We start from the raw sequence: 22606 nt of genomic DNA, 5'->3' as shown, positions 1-22606 counted from the left end.
ACCATATATTACCTGATGTGCTTTGACTGCAGTACTGTATAAATGCCCCTGTTTTAACCTGTTCTGATTGGTCTTTAATTATGAGACGATGAACAGAAGGGTAAGTATTATGACAGTCCGAAATGTCTGGTCTCTGATTGTTCTTCATTCAGTCCCAGAAGCCGTGTTTACATCTTGCTGTGTATGCATCTTGTTTTAACAGTTAAGAATAGTAGAGAATGGCACAAATAATGTTCTGCAACATTTGGTTAAAAGTGACTGTGGGCTTGTCTATACTTACGCGCTGGTTCGGCGGCAGGCAATCGAACTTCTGGGTTCGATTTATCACGTCTTGTCTGGACGCGATAAATCGAACCCAGAAGTGCTCGCCATCGACTCCGGTAATCCTGCTCGGCGCGAGGAGTACACGGAGTCGACGGGGGAGCCTGCCTGCCACGTCTGGACCGCGGTAAGTTCAAACTAAGGTACGTCGACTTCAGCTACGTTATTCACGTAGCTGAAGTTGCGTACCTTAATTCGAATTGGGGGGGTTAGTGTAGACCAGGCCTGTGTGTATTTGTGCTCCTGCCCCTTTCCACCTTCCGTCCTCTTCTTTCCCCCTCACAAAGGGTCTGAGGCCTGGTCTACACTAACCCCCCAATTTGAATACGTGAATAACGTAGCTGAAGTCGACGTACCTTAGTTTGAACTTACTGCGGTCCAGACGCGGCAGGCAGGCTCCCCCGTCGACTCCGCGTACTCCTCGCGCCGAGCAGGATTACCGGAGTCGACGGCGAGCACTTCTGGGTTCGATTTATCGCATCCAGACAAGACGCAATAAATCGAACCCAGAAGTTCGATTGCCTGCCGCCGAACCAGCGCGTAAGTATAGACAAGCCCTTAGAAAGCCAAGGGTCATCTGAAGAAAGTCTTTTCAGATTTCTACAGCTTTATGATTTTGATTCCACCTCTGGCAAAGGGAAACCGTGCTCTGTGTCTTACATACCCCACAGTAAAAAGAGAGGTCTGAGCACCTGCACAGTGCAGTACTCTCCGGTGAGGTTTTAAAAAGAAAAAGGAAACAAATGAGGGTTCAGCCAGCTAAGAAAATGGGGTAGTTCTGACCTTCTGTGCTATGTTGAATTATATGCAAGCAAACCTACCAACTCATTTACAGGTGGTCAAAAGGGTGTTGACTGTTTTCTTGCAGCGTGCACCATTAAATTGCAAGATGCCATCTTACTAGCATCTTCAAGGATCCAGGAAAAACAATGGAGTTCAATAAATAAATTAATGATTAAGTGTGTAGCCACCTCTTCACCCACGTCATTACGATACAAGCTGGAGGGGAAAGCGAACCAATTTAATAGAAGCCACAGCTTCTAATCAAAGATATGTGGTATCAGTAAAACAGTAACGTTGCAGTTCTAGTACTTCATTTGATGCTATATCTGATCACAGGTTCAAATATTGCCCTTGTCCACGGAATCATCTGTATCTAAATAAAATGTTCAGTGATCATTAAAGGATGTGCAGCGATAAAAAGGAAAGTGCTAATAAATAAAACACTGGGGTCAACGGTGCAGCCACTTATGCATGAGCCTCAGCAGGAGATGTAGACAAGCAGTGGCTGCTGAATAGGGCCCACTGTACATGTGCTATACAAGTCATTCTGTGTGGCTACATGCAGATGGGCTGTGCCACACCAACCACCGAAACAATTTAACAGATGAGATTATGTACCACTTTTGTATCTAGCCTATTCCCTGTGTTCGTTGTACCAGTTGCTAGTCTTGTATGAGTGTTGGTGGACCGGGGGTGCATTCTCTGAGGTGCTCCCAATGACAAAAACCAAGCAAGTGGTCTGGTCTGTAACCTGATTTGCCTTTGATAATCCCATGACTCTTTGGGTGTGCTTCGTCCTCATTATGCCTGCTCTCTCTGCTATCCCGTTCCCGGTTGGGAGGTGGCCGCGCAACCGGCGTGCGCATTCCGGCTTCGGCCTCTCGCTCCAAACAGCACCAAGCCTCAGAACCTTCACAACTTTTCCTCGGCCGTCTGACCTTATCTAACCAAACAAAGGCCAAAAAATGAGATTTTGAGAGACCCACCAAATTTGGCAGGTATGAAGCTTCTCTTGAACCGAGAAAAATGAGTTAAGAGTTGAAAGCAGCAGGGGAACATGACACTACTGGTTGACTTTGCCGTGAGCTCCTTCCACCACCATAGACCACGTGGCGGACTTTGCAACTTCCTAACCAATACATTTAATTTCGTTTGTTTTATCTGTTTCTGTATCTTTTTGTCGTTGCATGACCTATAACTAAAAAGCTGCCTTCCCCCTGTGTGTGTATTTGAACGCGTGGTTCCTTTATTGGCAAACAAGCTAATGTTCTTCCGTGAGGCATGAGCTAACATCAACGGGTTAATCTGCTGACTTGTAGTTTGGTTGTTCTTAGGTACCTTCTGTTATAGGGTTTTTTCCCCCCTTTTTTCTTATTTTCTTTTAAAAAAATTTCTTTGCTAGACACTTTTTGTTGAGCCATCTTCCAAAGAAGCCCCCACTAAAAAAAAAAAAAAAAAAAAAGCAAACCCACTAAACAAAATAACAAAACAAGGCAAAGGTCACGGCAAGATCAATAACGAGAAGATGTCACCTTGCTGTCTGCTTCCAACTCTGGATTAATTCAAGGATCTCACCAGTCCTTGGTTAATGTATCCAACCAACTGTGTGCCATACACACACAACTATGAAGTGAAAAATTTTAACAGGAACATTTTAGAAAATCTGCATGACCTGCACCTACACATAGATCTCACCAAAGGGCAGAAGTAGCTTCCCCCTACATGCATGGTGCATGATCATTTATATGAGCTGAAATCCTGTAAACTATACACTATGCAAAATAAACAGCTCTATGTAATGAAATGCCCTTGTTACTAACTGTATGTCAAATATCATAGGGATTGCATCTGTGTATGTATATGTTCACCTGTATGTATACATAAATTTATTACATATACTGTAGTTTTTATTTTTTTTCCTCCTCAATTTAGATATTTTAGATTTCCCTACATGTTGAACACCATGCGGTCACCGTCTTTAGCCTGATATGCTCTCTCCTTTATATTGCAGAACCGCATGCATGAATCATTGAAGCTGTTTGACAGCATCTGTAACAACAAATGGTTCACAGACACATCCATCATCCTCTTTCTAAACAAGAAGGACATATTTGAGAAGAAAATTAAGAAATCTCCATTGACTATCTGCTTTCCGGAGTACACAGGTAATGAGAAACTAGGGTTCCTTTTTAAACCATGTGCACACCAATGCCCAGCAAAGAGACAGGTGGCTCAGGGTAATGGGATATGCAGCTTTTCAAATCGAAGTTGTTGGTTTTTAAGGTACATCTCAGGCAATGATGATAAAGGTGCCAATCCTGCAACCCTTAGGCAAAACTCCCGTTGACTTCAAGTGGACGTTTTCTTTGAATAAAGGCTGCAGAATCAGCTCCCAGCAGCTTCCACTGTCTGACAGCTGTTCAGTGAGTGGCCCATGTAAAATGTGTTGATTGGTTTAAGCCAAGTCCCTAGGGGACAAGTCATCACTATCACTAAAATAACCACAATTGCCACTAGCTGACCTGTTGTTGGCAGTTTCAGAGGGAAGGTCACGGCCTGAATGAGCATGGAGATGGTACTCGGCTCCCGCCTTTAGAAGCTCCCGCCTCTTGAGGCTCATTGGTTGGGCAATTTGGCAGAGGTTTGGAGAACCTGTGCTGTTTGTGAATAAGTGGTTGTATAACCACTTGGGAATATGACACCTCTCGTGAGCACTGTGATTCCCCAGAAAAGACTCAACTGGCTTATTAACCAACAAATAAAAAAGTAATTACAGCTTGATGGACACACAGTATAGAAGACACATGCCATGCCATTGACAAATGAAGCCAATGAGTCCATAGCACAAGGCCACTCTGTTTCCCCTGATTCAGACAGCCAACTCCGTTTTCATATGCCAGGCATTAATAATTAGAATACCAGTACCTGGCTCTTATGTAGTGCTTTTCATCAGGAGATTGTGTGTTATGCAGGAGTTCAGACTAGGTGATCTAATGGGCCCTTCTTGCCTTAAAATCTACAAATCTCAAAGCATTTTGCAAAGGAGGTCAGTATAATTGTCCCCAATTAACAGATAGGGAAACCGAGGCACAGAGCGCTGAAGTGACTGCCCAAGGTCATTCAGCAGACCAGTAGCAGAATCAGTGCTCGTTCAGTGCTCTATCCACTAGGCCACACTGCCTCCAGGTTGCTGCTGCAGTAGCCCACTGGTGAGTGTGTTACAGGTCCCTCTCTAACCCAGTCCTCAGAGGATATGTGTTGTTACAGCCACCAGTCACAGAGCTGGAGCTCTTTAGCTCAGCCCGTAGCAGATTGTCACTGGAGCTCTGGAGGTCCCCAGCGTCAGTCGGGGCAGTTGTCCTGCTGATACTAAGCCCTTTGATGCAGATGTGCTTAATATTAAATGAAGATGGACATTAGCTTATCCTGGAGATCAGCACTGAAGTGCTGCAACAGAACAGCATGCAGGAAGCGCCTCTTTTGCCTGACTGCCTCTCGTCTGACCATCTGATGATTGGCAACGCTTCCTCCTGCAAAGTCGGTAGTTGCGCTCTGCTGCTCCACTCCGTATCTCACTGTCTTCCACAAACCTTCATTAAAATTCCAAGCCGGCATAAAAATCAACTTTTACAGTAATGAATTATTGAGTGTTGCTGGAGACATCCGGCTGAATCAAGCTGACAGACAGAAAGGCAGATCTCTTTGTCAGTCAGCGTGGTTGCGAACCCGAGTGTACCAAGAGCATCACAATTCTGGGGCACGCCAACAAATTACAAAACAGAGCTGAGCACTTGATTCCCACCATGAATGGGCAGAGAGAATCTCTCATTCCTTCGCTGTGCCAAACGGTACATTAATATTGAGCTGAACTGCTCCCTTTGTGATTCAAGAGAAATTCTGCAGCTTACTCTCAGAGAAGAATCAGATATTTATTTGGGGATGGGGGTTGTGAGATACAGGAAAGAATCCAGCCAGTAGATAAAGCTAGTTATCTCGCTAACTAAACATTTCAGCCAACAAAGCTCAAAGTCCAGCGGGGCAATTTTGAATGAACTTCTAAGGTGATTATGAATGTTTAGGCATATTGTAGAATGACTTACGTTGCCACAGAAATGCCCCCCTCTTAAGGAATTCTTATAGCTATTTCTAATTACATGGCGATGCCGATAGTAGGGAAATTAGAACAGAATAGAACTTAGTTTGATAGAGAGTCTTTCATGCTAAAGGAATCGCAATACAGGAACGAATTAGATACTGTCAAGGCTCCTTCCCCACTCTGAACTTTAGGGTACAGATGTGGGGGCCTGCATGAAAACTTCTAAGCTTAACTCCCAGCTTAGATCTGGTCAGCTGCCACCACTCCCAATGGGCTAACTCCCTTTCCTGGGTAGCTTTGAGAGACTCTTCCACCAACTCCCTGGTGAACACTGATCCAAAACCCCTTGGATCTTAAAACAAGGAGGAATTAATCATTCCCCCCCTCTTCCCTTTCCCCCCACCAATTCCTGGTGAGTCCAGATCAATCCCCTTGGATCTTAGAACAAGGAAAAATCAATCAGGTTCTTAAAAAGAAGGCTTTTAATTAAAGAAAAAGGTAAAAATTAAAGAAAAAGGTAAAAATCATCTCTGTAAAATCAGGATGGAAAATAACTTTACAGGGTAATCAAACTTAAAGAGCCCAGAGGAACCCCCTCTAGCCTTAGGTTCAAAGTTACAACAAACAGAGGTAAACACCCTAGCAAAAGGTACATTTACAAGTTGAGAAAACAAAGATAAAACTAACACGCCTTGCCTGGCTGTTTACTTACAAGTTTGAAATATGAGAGACTTGTTCAGAAAGATTTGGAGAGCATGGATTGATGTCGGGTCCTTCTCAGTCCCAAGAGCGAACAACCCCCAAAACAAAGAGCACAAACAAAAGCCTTCCCCCCACCAAGATTTGAAAGTATCTTGTCCCCTTATTGGTCCTTTGGGTCAGGTGTCAGCCAGGTTACCTGAGCTTCTTAACCCTTTACAGGTAAAAGGATTTTGGAGTCTCTGGCCAGGAGGGATTTTATAGTATTGTACACAGGAGGGCTGTTACCCTTCCCTTTATAGTTATGACAGATACTAATGGCTAGATTGTCTGTGGCTGCTCAGGCCTCCACCAACTAAGAAGGAGGAAAACAAATGTGGCTGTAAGCCTTCTTGTAGCATCCCAAGTCTGGGCCTGGCTGGGAACCATGCCAGTCCCTCTCAGAACTTAGAGGACCCTCAAGACTGTTCTAAATTGCACCAATCACTCTCAGCCTTGAGGCACTTTTCTGGCAGCTGGGAACTGCCAGGAGGTAAGGGAACCTCAGCCACACTCCTTTTTGCCATCCGCAGCCCCTGTGCCAGCAGCCAGGAGAGGAATGGCATAGGAGTCAGGACATTGGTTCTACGTGACCATGTTAACATCTCGCTAGAAGGTAGGCGCCTTGCTCAGGACCCAATTCAGCAATGCACCTAATATGTGCTTCACTTTAAGCACATGTTTTAGGATTTAAGCACATGCTTGAAGTTAAGCTCAGGCTTCAGTGCTTTGCTGAACTGGGACTTTAGGGCCAAAGTGAAGATGTGGATGAGAGAAGCTTATTCGTGTCCTCAAACATTCATCTCGCAAATGCCACAGAAAACAACCCACCAAAGAAACACCTGCAAGTTGGCCTTGTGGCATGGTGAAAAAGCAATGTTCAAACGGAAGGGGGCTCTGCTGCTACATAATTCATTGAGGAGCGTAGAAATCAAACAAGGGGGTTTTAAGATCAAGAGTTGGTTACACAAAATGCTTTTATTACAATGAAGATCCAAATGTGCATTAGTTCTGCTGACTGGCACAGAACTATTAGAAGAATGCGTCCACAAAGGGGCCGTTGTATTCTAAGGCACTGTCAGTTTCTTTCTCTTTAATTTACCCATGCTTTCAACTAATCCACAATCCTTGGTAAAGCCGTGACAGGGTGACATGGGCACATTTGATCATGAGTCACAGTACTTTATCCCCTATTGCCCTCAGTGGGAGTCCAGTGGCTACTTCCTTCTGCATCCTACTGACAAGTTTTCTTTTTGTAAAAAAATGCACATATTTTTATTGGCACAAACAAAACAAAACCTATGGTCAGTCCTGCAAGCCTTACAGAGGCCCCGATTCAGCAGTCTGTCTCTGCCCAGCATTATACATAAGCACATGCTCAACTTTAAGCACATGCTTAAGTTCCATTGAATTCATTAACTTGTTTAAGTGCTTTATTGAATCAGAGCTTTAACCCCTGCTCAAGCAAAACTCAGCCATGTGCAGGCCCTTCTCTGACAACATGTAATAATAGTTCACATTATAAAGCACCTTCAATCCAGAAGGAATCCTGAGTGCTTCACTGACTCGAAAGAGTGGAATTATTCCTCTCCACCCCTGCCCAGCAATGAAATGCAGTTACCTCTGGGAGTTAGTGAAATTGCTGTTTGACGATACACAGCCGCAGTATACTGCGGCACACCAGTTCAGGACAAGTAATCAAGACTATTGTATCCAAGTTCACGTCCAAGTGGAAATGTACATCCAAAGAATGTAATTATCTAACATAGAATCTGGCCAGCAAAAGAATGAAAAAATAACGTTTATTATTTTCTGCACACTCCTGCTTCTATTTAAAACAAAATCTGTAGAAGCAAATAATAGGCTTTTGTCACAGACATTTGGCTAGGGAAGAGGTGTAAACCCTTGTGATTTATTTGACACAATCTAAGCTCTGTTTCCGCAAGCAGATGTCACTGTAGTGATGATGAACAATTTCTGGAACTGATTGAAAAATGGGAAATTTGGGGGTGAAAATTCATCCACTTTTTCATTGACATTTTAAACGTGAATGACATTTTTTCCACAGAAATGTTGAATTCTTTTGACCAGCTATAGAGAAGGTAAAAAAAAAATGGGCTGAATTTTTCATGAACATTTTTGCAAACAATTCATCCTGGCTTTGAAATTGGAAACGTTGATTAAAAATGTTGTCAAAAAAATCAAAATTTGGAAAACACTGGCCAGCTCGAATCGCGTCCACTTTTCTGGACAATCACTGCTCTTTGGCAAGATTATACAGAATTCCTTCTGCTTCCCTCTTTAAAATGACTTCAATGCTCATTGCCCTCAACCTCTATGTCGCCCACTATCCTGTCCATTTTACTATCATGCACGATCGTACAAGGTACCAGTAATCCAGAAAGAAAATGTCATTGGGATCACACAGTGGAATGGTGTCACAGTCAGGAAAGCATCTGCTCCCGTGCTACTTTTACATCAGTGTAACCCTGTTATCTTCACTCTTGCAAGTGAGAGGAGGGTCAGACCCATAGATTGTTGCTTAGGGTACCCAGAAAGAACTAGCCATGTTAGAACAATGATACAATGCTACTAAATTCCCATTGCCTTCAATTGAAGCAGATTCGGGCCCGATGTTTGGGACTGTTTTAAAGCGTGCTTTCCTTTCTTCTTGGCTTCTCTCATAGGCTCTAACTCTTTCACCGAGGCCGTGTCCTACATCCAATCTCAGTACGAGAGCAAGAACAAGTCCCCCAACAAGGAGATCTACACGCACATCACCTGTGCCACTGACACCAACAACATCCAGTTTGTCTTTGATGCTGTTACGGATGTCATCATCGCCAACAACCTGCGTGGATGCGGACTCTACTAAACCCCTCTCGCTGCTCTCCCCACGCTCTCCAGGAAACGCTCTCCCATTCAGGTGGAAGGGTTGCTCCATTTTTTTTCTCCAAAAGATGAAGATGAAGAAGAAATTACATAAATCCCCCCCTCCAGCCCCTCAGAACCTTTGCAGAAAATCCTGCTTTCCCCCGGTGTCTCTCCCTCCCCTCCCCCCCCACCCTTTTTTTAATCCCCTCTATGTCTCTTTCCATGATTCAGTTTTAGGATTGGCAGCCAGTGTTCATGATACTGTAGTGCGGACTAATAGAGCCACTAAAAATGTATTTCAACTACCAAAAAAGGCTCATTTTAAAAAAGAAAAGTCAATTTTTCCAAGCCTTAAAAATATTTGGCATCAAAGTAGCAGTTTCTTTGTAAACTTGAGGGATATTTTTAATTCTCATTATTTTTCTTTTTTTCTTTCATTCTTTTTGGAAGCTCCAGATGCACAGTATTGACTTTGGAGGCACATTCTGGCTCCAATTTCTATCCCAAAGCTGAAAAGATCAGGTTAGGCGGAGTTCTGAAATTTTGCTGAGACGGGGAAGGGCAAAAGTTTGAACGGTTAAAACAGACCGACTGAGATTTGCTGGTGTCTTTTACTAAGAAAGACACAGTAACAGAAGCTACTAAGCATTGTCTAAAGGCCTTCGTTGCCAATAACAGTTTTACCTCACGCTTTCAAAATTAATGTTGAAAATATTTCTCTAGCATGTTTTCAATAACCCATTTGTTACGCTAAGTCTAACCTTGTTCTCTTTGCTTGATAGTACAGAGCTACTGTACTGTAAGTGGGCAGTTTCTGGGCATTCATGTTAACAACACTCATGGAATGAGACATTAGTGTCAAGAATTGTCCTGCACAAAGGTTTTGAGTAGTGTACATTTCCTAGTATAGCTAAAGGAGTACGGATGTGGATGGAGTCATTCCTCAGAAGGGAGAGAGAGAGAGAGAGTGTGAGTGTCGGACTGGCAGGCATCAAGGGGCACTTTAAAGGTCCCTCAGAGGTGATCAAGGCGCAAGAGACATTGGGATCAATTTCCGCCTGCATCCGAGCTCTGTTAAATGCAGGGTTCTCTAGGAGCTAGTTAAGACTTCCTGATGCAGTGCCAGCCTGGCCCCAACTTATGCCATTGGCCTAAGGGCCCTGAGGGGGTTTAGGCCAGCAGAAGATTAGCATGGAGAAGGCATCCCCCACCATGCCCTCTCCCCTCTCCTGTGCGGGTGCAGGGGAAGGTGGCTGGCAAGGGACCCATCTGTGCCAGGTTTGCATTAGCAGGAAGTTTCCCTTCTCAAAGGGACATTTCTAAATGAAATCCGTCCACTTTGCCCTACATGAGCAGTACAAAGTGTACAGAGCAGACCAGAGACTGTGGCCCACAACCAGAAGTAAGTGTCCCATCTCTGGCCCCATAGGGGGATGGGGGGATGCCATAATTCAGTCTCTTTTGGGACACCAGGTTTTCTAAGGCTAGGCATGAGTACGTGTGTGTGTGCGTGGGGGGAGGGGGGGAAATCAGCCTGCTTTGTGCGTTGAGCGTGTGTGTGTGTGTGTGCACAATGCAGGAGAACCCATATTTTACAAAGGTCTCGGGGGTCACCCAGAATCTTCAGAAAGTTTCACAAAAGCAAATTTCAGATTTCTAGAGGATTTTGAACTCAGGACCAGATACCAGCTTTGGCGAACACAAATGTAGCTATTAAGTGTTCAGAAAGTCAGAGTTTACCTGCTTATGTTCACACGCCCGCAAACATTCCCTTTGTATTTAACAGCAAACATTCACCTATAGCTGTGGTGGAGATTTACGGCAAAATTTTCAAAAGCACCTAAGTGACTTAGGGGCCTATGTCCCATTTTCAAAAGTAACTTAGGGCCAGATTTTTAAAGATGCTGATAGACTTCTAGAGGGATTTTCATCCCACTTCATTGGGAGTTAGGCACGTACATGCTTTTGAAAATCACACTAAGCACCTAGCTGCATCTTTAGGTGCCTAAATGCCTTTGAAATTAGGGTCCTAAATACTTAGCTTCTTCAGCAATACCAGAAACATGCAGTTCACTTGTGCTGTTGCTTACCAATGTCCCCAGGAAAAGCAATACTAGATTTTTGTGGAACATCTTTCAATTTTCCTTAATGATGGGCCTTGAATTAGAAAAATAATTTGCAGCTGCTTGTGGGGTACCTAGCAGTTCCTCAGAAAAGCATTCTTTATTGCTTTTCCCAGTTGGCTAGTGGACACCTCACTTTGATTGGCTCTTTCAGTTTAAGAGGTGAGGGGTCAAATAGTCACACCCCATGGAGTGGGACAACAAAGACTGATGTGATACTAGAATGCTGTAACTGCTGGTAGCTGTCAGGACTGAAATTGGTGATGGCCAAAGGAGGTAATTTCGGCTGCGGGGGTGTTCAGATCCCAGGATTGAATTTGGTCCATGGTAGAGATAGCGGCCAACCACAACGTTTGGATATGGATCCAAATTGTCCCACAGATCGGTAGTGTTCAGCTCTGGGATTCTGTGTGGGGCTCATGTCACACACCTCTATACATGGATGTGCACAGGTGCATGCAGCCATTTTTAAAGATCTCTTTTCAGTGTCATGTTTTAACCATGTAGATGATGCTATGGGTCGTTGATACACTAATGCAATTGTCTTAGGGAAATGGGGGTAGGGAGCTGATGCGATCAGCGTGATGGAGCAGGAAGGGAATGTGAGAGCAGGGGAGGATGGAGAGAAGGAGAGGCAGGGGGCAAGGGTGAAGGGTGTGGAGAAGACGGGCTTGCAGGAGTAGAGGGGAAGGGAGGGGCACTGGTGATGATCAGGAGAACAAAGACTGGGGCCACAGAGGGGAAAGCAGATGAGGGGGGTGATATGTCAACAGCTTGTTGGAGTTGCCGGGGTGCTATAGTGCGGGGGGTCTGCTGATGTTGTACAGCTGAGGTGATGGCCGTGGCTTGAGGCCTCTGGAGGGGAAGGTTTCAAGCTCTGCCCCAGAAGGCCTTCTGGAGGCCCTAGTGGTGGCTCTGTGAGGAGGGCACCTGCTGGGTCCCACTGCTCTTAGGCCAGGCACATGGGCTCACGGGAGCGAGCAGGGAGGACCATGCTGACCCTTAACTCTTTACTATATTTTACATGTGTACCCATAGGCCTGCCCATGAGCCTCATCTATGTGACCCGTCCCGCAAGTCTCTGGACTGGGTTACGGTCTAGCGCGATCACACTGGTCTTCATACAGAGAGAGCTGATGATCGGCTGAACAGGATACTATCGAAATATTTTTCACGTTTTTTTAAATGTTCTTTTTCCTCTCCATTTATACCAGTGTTTCTCAAACTGGGGTCGCTGCTTGTGTAGGGAAAGCCCCTGGCGGGCCGGGCTGGTTTGCTTACCTGCCCCTTCCGCAGGTCCGGCCGATCGCGGCTCCCACTGGCCGCGGTTCGCTGCTCCGGGCCAATGGGGGCCGCTGGAAGCGGCGCGGGCCAAGGGACTTACTGGCCGCCGCTTCCAGCAGCTCCCATTGGAGCAGCGAACCGCAGCCAGTGGGAGCCGCGATCGGCTGGACCTGTGGACGGGGCAGGTAAACAAACCCGCCCGGCCCGCCAGGGGCTTTCCCTGCACAAGCGACGACCCCAGTTTGAGAAACCCTGATTTATACTAACTACAAAGGGCCAAACTCTTTCCTTAAATAGCAAGAACCAGATCAAACCTGTACTACTTCACAAGCTCTAAACGCCGGGCTCACTACCGGACCCAAGCACGCCCTGCCTTCGGAGACAGTCATAATATAGTATGGTTACAGCTACACACTACCATGTTTAGCGCTATATAAATGCCACAGCAGGGAGACACATATGAATGCGAAGAGTCTTGGGAGGTCTAGCATTCTTTCTGTGGGTCCTGGCACGAATGCTGTACTCTTATCTCGTGCGGCCTGAGATTTCCCTGGGGCACTCTGGAGTAGCTCCAACACCGATAAGACCTGGATTTTCATACAGCTTGTGTCCCCAAACCCAGAAAAGATAATGCCAGACCTGACTGACCTGCACAACAGAGCAAGTAGGGTACTGTTTGGGTTCAGGATGTAGGAGTCAGTGAAAGAAACAAGTGTGGCAGGAGGGGATGGTCGGGGAGGAAGGAGCTGGCGTTGGGAACAGAAACGTAAGATCGGGAGAAAGGAGACGGATCTGGTTGAGATGGCAGGAAGGCGGGGATTAGGGGAAGAGAGATACTGGGCGGTCCAGAGAAGATTCACAATCTGGAAAGATTTAGATCTTCCAGGTGAACAAAAAAGTGCGCATAAGATATCTGTGTGACTAAAACCGCACCAATAGTTGATCCTGATAGTGTCCTCCGGCTGCATTAAGGTACCAGGGCATCACCTTCTTATAAAAGCAGGATAGCAGTTACCCTATACCATTACATCAGAGCTTACACTAGTATAAAGCTGTATAAATGATAATCAAATCGTGCTAAATTATTAAATAATATCGGTCATTTTATAGTCAAGCCTCACTGGCTGCAGGGCAGGTATCTGCAATAGCAGCGGGAGCGGTTCCATTGTCCTGTAGGGTTGTCCTGGCTCATCACTGCCGAAGAGGAATAGCCTTCTTTCTCCCCACTCTGTAATAGCAACGTTCAGCCTGGAACTCAGAATAGCTCCCCAGGGGACAGTCTTCATGAAGACTCAGCCAGGGCGTTTAGTATTCCTGTGCCAACCTTTGACCCTCAGTTGGAGGAATCATGGGGTAGATCCTTGTGTAAGTCTTTGCAGGATCGGGGCCTAACGTATCCCTGTGAAATCCATGGAACTACTCAGGGCAGTAGAGTTAAGCAAGTGGGTGCAGGGGCAGGGCCATAGTGGGCAATGTGATCAACTACAGGGAAGCTTCATAGAGTTTAGAGCCAGAAGGGACCCCGTTAAGACCACCAAAACAAATGGGCCATGCTGGCTTCTTGGCGGTACGCCACTGATTTCAGTGAGGTTGTACAAGGGAAAATTAAATTTTGGCAGCAGCTACAGATAAAATGAAAGCTAACTAATGAGCTCAATTCCTTGCCTTCCTGTTCAAGATGACATACAATGGGAATCTAGGGGCCCCTTTTCCAGTGGAAGGCTTTTGGGGGCCAGGAAGCAGGAATTTTCCTACACCCGCCCCCAACTCCTCCATCCCCTCTCAGTGGTCAACTAATTACATGCAGTGTTGCCAATTTAGTCATTTTCCAATGCTCCCCTCCCCCCCGTGGATAAATTCAACCACCCTCTCTCATTTCAATTCTTGAGGAAAGTACTGCCAGGAAATAAGCCTGCCTGGTCCAAAAAGACCACCACAGCTCTCTGGTTTTCAGAGGTGATTTGGCAGATGAGGATGGCAGGGATTTGCCCTTGGACAAATTAATTTGTACTGATTTCTAAAATCTGGGCCAAAAATCTGAATATGACATTCAGTACATAGCGCTACGCACTTGTGCTGATGACCAATGTGAAGGAGATGCATATAATTTAAAGAACAGAGCTATGAAATAACATCCATTTACCTAAAAATGTATAGATAGCTACTGGGGCATACACACACATGCCTATAGATAAAACTATTTAGCACAAAGTGAAATGCCAAACATACATAGCATAGAACACCAAAGACTTTAGCTCATTACAGCTGGTAAAAAACGCTTTAGCCTTTATTGAAGTTTAACAGAATCAGCTGCTCAGTAGTACATACAATTTGGGGCCTTTTTATTTTTCATGGCTGGGGTACAGGATTATCCTGTTTAATAAGTACAGTAATGAATCTGTGTTCTTATTCAAGATGGCTCTGAGGCATAGGGCCTAATTCTCCACTGCCCTGCACCTTATGTAGTCAATTACACCTGTGCGGTGTGAGTGTCAGTTGTGGCCAATCTGACAGATAGCATTTTGCGCTGCTGTAAATGACATTGTGACATGCAGGGCAATGGAGTGTCAGGCCATGGAATTCTTATCTGGAATTAGATCCAGATCCAAACCTCTTCAAAGATTCAGGGATTTTCACATACAGTGTTCTGGATCAGACTAATCTCTCCTGTAGTTTTTTTTTTACAGTGTAGCAAATGATGTGTGTGTCATGTAATCAGCATGGATTGATCTCCAGGGGCTGAATCCTGACTCAGAATTCATTCAGGCAAAATTTCCAATGAACTTCATGGGAGATTTTGCTTGAGAAAGTTGTCAATAAAGCCTGCCGGATTTCGCCCTGGTTAATACAGGAGTCTGTAATGAACACTATATTCAAAAGGATTTTTAAAAGAGATTTAAAACCAGAGCAAATTGGGGGAGAAAAAAAAAATACACCACCCAACAGCCTACCTCAAGAAACAATTGACCCAATGTGGTCCCATTTCAGTCTCTCCCATATTTGTACCTATGCATTTCTGCTTTGCATACACACATGGATGAATGCATACACAATATGAAAATTTGCATACTTGTATGGCTGGAGACCTAATTAGTCACGTGCAGGTGTATCCAATGGTGAGCTGGAGCCGGTTTGCACCAGTTCGCAGGAATTTAAATTTAGAAGCCCTTTTAGAACTGGTTGTCCCGCGCGGGACAACTGGTTCTAAAAGGGCTTTTAAATTTAACAACTGGTAAAGCCCCAGCTCATCTCTGCTTCCTCGGCTCCTCCCCTGAACGCTCTGACCCCCTTCTCCTCCCCCTCCCCTGCTTCCCGCGAATCAGATGTTCGCGCAGGAAGCCTGGGAGGGTTCAGAAACAAGCGGCGGCTTCGCAAAGTAAACTGGGGTGGGAGGGCGCGAGGAGGGCTCCAGGGAGGCGCGGCCCAGCCCAGTCCTGCCCCGGCGGAGAGACTTCGGCCCGGGCCCGGGCCCGGCTCCAGCCGAGCGGCTCCGGCCCCGGCCTGGGCCGAAGTCGCTCAGCCAGAGCCGGGGCGCTCGGCCAGGCCCCGGCTGAGCGGCTTCGGCCCAGCCCCGGTCCGGCCTCCAGCGCGGTAAGGGGGCAGGGAGGGGGTGTTGGAAGAGGGCAGGGGAGTTCGGGGGGGGTGGATAGGGGTCGGGGCGGTCAGAGGGCAGGGAACAAGGGGATTGAATGGGGGCAAGGGTCCCGGGGGGGCAGTCAGGAAGGAGCAGGGGTTGGATGGGGCGGTGGGGGGCAGTCAGGGGCAGGGGTTCCAGGGGCAGTCGGGACAGAGAGAAGGGGTGGTTGGATGGGGCAGGGGTCCCATCAGGAATGAGAGGAGGGGTTGGCTGGGGCGGCAGGGGGCAGTCAGGGGACAGGGAAGGGGAGTGGATGGGGCAGAGGTCCTGGGGGGGGGGCGTCAAGGAACATGGGGGGGTGGATGGGGCAGGGGGCCCGGAGGGGGGGGGGGGGGGGACGACTCCCTCGTGGGGTGGGGAGGAGGGGGGCAGTAGTTAATTTTTTGGCAGCTCATCACTGGGTGTATCAAATCTCATTTTGCACTCACCAATCAGATCATTTGTACCCAAAGGAGGTTCACTATTAAGCATGCACAAATGCACTGTGAAAATTACCCCCAAGCTGGATACTTCCCACAGCTGTGCATAACAAAGATGGATCTGATGGGGAAGACAGCAAGTGAAGGGAGAATTAATTTAATACACAGTGCCTTAAAGGGAGTCAGTCTCCTTTGGGCATCTGATCCCCTTCAAAACCACCTCAGAGGGCCAGCCAGGAAGCATCTTTCATGGTTTCTATGTTGACTGGATATCAGATCCTTTTTAGCCAGGCATGTTTTCTTAGACTTTTCTTCCCTTTTTATAGAATTGCTGATACTATATGGGGTTTCCAGTGTAAAATACATCAGGGTGAAGTAAATCGTTGGATTTAAATTAACTTGGACTAAACTATTATAAACACGATAGCTTCCTAAGTGTCATAATAATGCATTTAAACACAGACATGGTAGAGTCCATGTAGGTTGAGCTCAGGAATGGGAGCTCTGCGTTCTGTTCCCACAGCTCCTCCTGTGTCTCTGGGCTAATCACTGAACCTGCCTGCCTCAGCCTCTCCAATTTAAATTGGCTCTAATCCTTATCTGCCTTATCTGCATAGTTGTGAGGCTTCACTAATCAATGTTTGCATAGCACTTGGAAGATGAAAGGACTAAATACTATTATGATTTCTACTTGATGGTCTTATATAGGCTTTGCCTCCAAAATCTGTCCCAGGGCATTATTCATCAATAGACTCGGTCATTCCCCCCAATTCTTTTCTGGGGCGTTTGCCTTGAGCAGCCAACCTTTTGCCCAATGCTTACTCTTTTTCTTACGCAACAGTTAAAATTGCAGGAACTATGTATAACTAAAATAGTGAGATACAGTCCCCACCCTTACCAAAACTCTCTTGTCACACAATAAGGCAGTCCTTGCACTATGGCTGCAGCCTTCTGCCTTCAAATCCCTTACAGTCCCCAAAGTTATTTTTATTTATCACACACACACACACACACACACACACACAGTGTAGCATGTATTTTACATTGGTACTTGACATCACAACAAAATTATGTTGGGGGGCGGAGAGGGATGCCATGACATCTAATAACTAGTGAAAATCAGCTAAATGTATACCTCCCTGCTCTTGGATGCTAGTATGGAAAATGGCCACAGATGTTTTTTTATTCTGCTAGTGTATTTTGAAAGCTCTGTATGTTTTGAATGACTCAAGTCCCCAGCACCATATCACTAACCCCTGTGAAGATGCCACACGGCAGGAGTCGCATTAGCAATCTTGGAATGGGCTGTCAGCATCAGCAAAAAACTATCTGAGGCCCTTGCCTTGCCATGCCTTCAGTACAGGGTTCAATTCCTCCTCTGGGGTGAGTCAGCATCGATCCACTGAAATCAATAGAGCGATGCTGATTTATGCCCACGTTCTATATACAGCTGCGTGTGGAGTTAACTGTCATGGCTTTGTAGCACATAGTTATTACGTAGTTCTGCCTTGAGTGCAGGGGACTAGACGACCTATTGAGGTTCCTTCCAGTCCTACACTACTATGATTCTATTATATGTTTCCGTAAAAATGCAACGGTCTATGTACTTGGATTAAAGCCATCGTGGTTTCATTATATACAAAAGAACACTATGTTCGAGCGAGGATTTGAATGTAGACACACAAATACTTACTTACTTGCTACTTGTGGCACCCTTACTCACAATGCGTAGTAACTTATTACGCACACAATCCCATTGATTTCAGTGGGACTACTCATGTAGTAAGGTACTACTCACCATGGGTAAAGATGGCACAGTTGGGGCCTCGGATAGTAGGAGTAGTAATAAAACGGCACTGGAAATGTACATACTAGATATTAATAAACATTTTAACAGGCAGAAGTCACACCTCAGTACAGCCTGAGGAGCCTAGTCCAGAATCAAAGAAAGGTAAAAGATCTGTTGGGTAATCTAATCCTTCCACCTGCCAACGCAGGATTGTTCCCTACAATTTCTGCTCTAGAGCTTTGTCCAATCAGCTGGTCAATCTTCCACCACCTCCCTTGGAGAAACTGGTCCACCAGCAAACGGGTCTCTCTGTTTGAATATTGGGCAAACTTCTAAATCTTCCTTTGCCTCGTTTTGTCCCATCCCTCTTTGGACCAGCTCATGCCATAGCTATATTTAGAGCTAGCAGAGAAGGAGAGAGATGTGGACACAAAGGGAGCAGATAGAAACACAGCTGTCTGCTGTGCTCCCTTCATTTATTTTCCAGCAAAACTGAATCTAACACGAAAGTGAGGCTTTGCACTGAGCAGTGCTCAAACATTTAAAGAGACAGGACATCCCAACAGTAGGCTGCCTTCTTTTGCATGTAGGCTTTCCCATTTGTTTGTCTGGGACTCACCTCACAGGCTACCCAGCATCCCCAGCAGCATTTGTACACAGAGCCAAATTAAGCCTTATAGTGCCTCTGACTTCAGTGGAGCTGTGTCCACTTATACGACAGCTGAATTTTGCCCAAGTCATATTACATAGCTGTTCCATGACAGTGGAGAGTGGCCAGTATAGGGATGAAGTGGAGGGTTGTGCTGTATGGTCAGTCGTTACAGTTTTGTTTTACAGGACACAAATACCCATGTAATAACTCAATAATTACGTACTGTCCACGTGCTGCGTAATTACAAGCTAAGTTCTAAGGGAGTAATTATTTGGTTGTTGTCTTCAAAATTACTATTATTATGGGATTTAACCTGAAAATTACATTCTGTATTACAGAGCCTAAGTAGAACAACTTCTTGGCTAATACACACACTTTACTTAATTAAACCTGTAATTACATAGTAGTTACACTTTCCTGCAAAGTTACAAGGAAGTGACATGTAAGCCCTCTCTTCCTGTTGCCATTGCAGTCTGTGGCAAAACTCCTCTTTTACTTCCCCTAATTTTGCATTAGTTTAACTATTGATGTTTGAAATGGTTTCAACAGACATCTTCATCAACACACGTACTCTACAAAGGACGATTGCACCAGCCAGAGTGACCATGAATGATGGCATTGCACCAGGCATTGTGTAGTGAAGTTCCCAGATCTGGCGCAATTCTGTGAATCCAAGAACCTCTGGGGCAGCCCCATGGGTGGCGCCAGGTAGGGTCAGGGAATGCAACCGTTTGTGCATTGATAGACAGTTTGAGAGCATGATGTTGTCAGGATGGACAAAAACACCTGCCACCATGGCCAAAGAGCATGCAACGCCGCTTTTGAATATACTGAGTGATAGAAGAAAGGCCAGATCTCTGCAAGATTAGGACATTAACACAAAGGGTACGTCTATACTTACCTCCGGGTCCGGCGGTAAGCAATCGATCTTCTGGGATCGATTTATCGCGTCTTGTCTAGACGCGATAAATCAATCCTGGAAGTGCTCGCCGTCGACGCTGGTACTCCTGCTCCGCGAGAGGAGTAGGCGCAGTCGACGGGGGAGCCTGCCTGCCGCGTGTGGACCCGCGGTAAGTTCAAACTAAGATACTTCGACTTCAGCTACGTTATTCACGTAGCTGAAGTTGCGTATCTTAGTTTGAAGTGGGGGGTTAGTGTGGACCAGCCCAAAGTCACACCACTTTATGCTCAGGATTTGGCACTGATGGTGCAGATGGAATGCTGCTAGCTGCTCCAAGTCTGCCTGTGAGACTCGTGACAGACTTATTGCTGATTTATATCACTGTAAATGGGAGGAGAATCAGTTTGCCCTGACTTCAATGGGAGCAAGAGCAGGTCTTAGCGAGTACATGAGTAACTACCAATCAGTCGTAGAGGGTTAATTTAGCCATAGAGTTAGTTATTAACGATGGGAGTCTACATGGTATTTTCTCTTAAACTATACGCGGCTTTTTAAATTTATAACTAAATAATCCACAGCCAACTCTAATCGGTGAATAGTTGCTGTGTATAAAGGCTGCGCCCTGTGAAAGAACGTATTATTGTAATTGGTTCTCAGCCAGTTGATACAATCATCAGCCAAACTGAAAGGATATTTTGCTTAGAATGAGATACGTAGAGTGTTCATTCTATTTCTGTTGGGTAAGACTCTAATTGACTTCAATGGGAGCAGAGAGAGGCCAGCACTGAGGGCATTTGAAAATCCTACCCATTCATCTTCTTTCATCTTTCAAATTTGTCCTCCACTCTATGGCTTCCAATGACATGGAATGAATCCAGGTTGTCCCTCCAGAGAAGGATCTGAGAGGGCAGCGGTTCACTAGATTTTCCATGGTTTGAATGGCTTCTCCATGAAAGCTGCCTTTCGTTATATCAGGCTGCCTTTCATTTTCCAATTGTGTAGTAGGTAACTGCAGCATCTGTATGAGGTTCTGATGTGGTGCACTATGATCCACGTCTTATGTGGGGTGGTGAAGGCAGGAGGCTGGTGTGTAGGATCCGTCATCAGGTATTGATTCTTGACCCCACAGTTTTCCCACTGCATCTGCCACTTGTCTTTTGATGACCGATCCCATCCACAATTCTTGTTGATAGTATAAACTGCCCTGCATCTCAGCATCTAGGTGAATCACAGAATTGATTCTCTCTCGGTCGCTCTCACGCACACGCACACACACTCTTGCATCACAAGGTGAGCATGTCAACCTTCACCTTTAACAAAGGCTTGCCAACATTACTGAACCCAGCGATGTAGTCAGTTCAAGCGCAGTTCTCTGACCAGTTCTGCCCCTGGGAAGACTGTAGGATGCCACCTCAGAAGAGCTAAATTTGAGTACTAGCCAGAAATCATGAGAATTCCACAGACAGTAACCAAGGGCCTTTGTTGAACAAACCATACAAGCAGCAATATCCTGTGATTCATGCCAAAGATATTGTGGCTCACAGATGCACACTAAGGGGCTGATCCTGCCCCCGTTGAAGTCAATGAGAGTTTTGCCATTGACTTCAAAGGAAGCAGGACTGGTTATTAATGAGGTTGATGGGGTAAAAAGAGTGCAATACCTGGGACCACAATTTCATCAGTGCCAGGCAGGTGAATCTTGAGGAGTGTGACCAAGAATTCAAGACATGTTTGCGGGGGGAATAAATAGAACATGCTTGTTAAAGAGTTGATACTGAGAGGTCTGGTGCCCATGGACTAGTGGTTGCTCAGCACCTCTCAGGATCAGGCCCTTAGGCAAGAATCAGGCCTCCCAGGCTGGTCACACACTCAAGCCCATTTTACTTGTGCACCACCTCCGCAGCAACCACACCACACCCACGTGGCAGGGTTCCCGAGAGGCCCACCATAGCTGAAGAAGGGAAATACAAACAGGTCCAGTTTAAAAAAAAAGAGCTGGCCATGCTTATGCCCCCATTTCATTTTCCATCAGGAACTATCAGAGGGGAATACTGTCCTATTGTAAGTCATGGTTTCTGAGCTGCGGCCATTATAGGATAGCATGGATGTTGGCAGATGCAGGCCCGTGACCCACATAAGATATTACGCTGTGAATATGATTCTGAAACTAGACAATTCTGTGTTCAAGCCAGCAGCCCAAGAACTCACTAGAGGGACCTTTCACTCGCACTGAAAAGTATGGTGAACGTGTGCAAACTGCAGCCAATTCAGGCAAAGCTATTCATGGCCGCTTCCTGGGCAGTGATATTTTTTGTCACAGCCCAAACAGGTTCTTCACAAACTTAGCCAGCTCCACATTACTGAACTAGAAGAAGGAAACTGAAGTCTTTTCACTAGGACCAGTTCTAGATTAAAGGGGCTGTCTGGTGCCCAATACTAGAGCTACTATAACTTGGATTTCAAATTACTAGTGGGATTGTGCAAATCTCAAAGGCAGTGAATGACATGGCAAGGGATCTGTCCCAGATGAGCAAGTAGCATATGATTCATAACAGTGAAATGTAACACAGCTCTAGACTGGATCTGTCGCAGCAGACGTTAAATGTGTTCATCTCTACCCAGGCTCCTTCTGTCTCCCTGCAGCAGTACCTCAGGACAGGGACACAGTGAAGGATTCTGTTGCAATCCTACATTGGATGATATTGGTTTGCAACTGCCTTCAAGAACACAGTATCCTAGAATAGCCAGCCAGCTTTTCCCCCTTCTGGTCCAGGCGTTCTGTCCTTGTGGGCATTCAAGATAGATTTCCCCTTTGTACCTTGCTGTAGCTCAGACTTTGCATGGACACCAGCAGTAGTGGAGACAGCAGCTGTTCAGATGTACCGGCCACCACAGAGCATATCAGCCTGCTCCTTTCTTTGTACTAAGCACTAATGGAAGCTGCCTCTTTCCACTGCTTAAATATGGATTGAGATGCATGTTTGGCCTT

At 45.8% G+C, this 22606-nt stretch overlaps 1 protein-coding gene across 7 annotated transcripts in view; it reads left to right on the top strand.

Annotated features, from left to right (window-relative positions):
- The window catches only part of GNAO1 (G protein subunit alpha o1), a 305692-nt gene that overhangs the window by 251513 nt on the left and 31573 nt on the right, over positions 1–22606 (top strand). For 6 of the 7 annotated variants that reach the window (XM_024202255.3, XM_024202258.3, XM_026652810.2 and 3 more), the window contains 2 exons: positions 3116–3269; positions 8626–8813. The exons of the other annotated variant lie outside the window; for it this stretch is intronic. In XM_024202255.3, the coding sequence (XP_024058023.1) occupies positions 3116–3269; positions 8626–8813 (342 nt within the window). Of the gene's footprint in view, positions 1–3115; positions 3270–8625; positions 8814–22606 lie in introns of those variants that run through there. 7 annotated transcript variants of the gene reach the window in all.

This window comes from Terrapene carolina, unplaced genomic scaffold, assembly GCF_002925995.2.
Source record: "Terrapene carolina triunguis isolate 2854851 unplaced genomic scaffold, T_m_triunguis-2.0 Scaffold130, whole genome shotgun sequence".
Taxonomy (NCBI): Eukaryota; Metazoa; Chordata; order Testudines; family Emydidae; genus Terrapene; species Terrapene triunguis.
The sequence above is the reverse complement of the archived record's forward strand: the minus strand, read 5'-3'. Positions and strand labels throughout refer to the sequence as shown.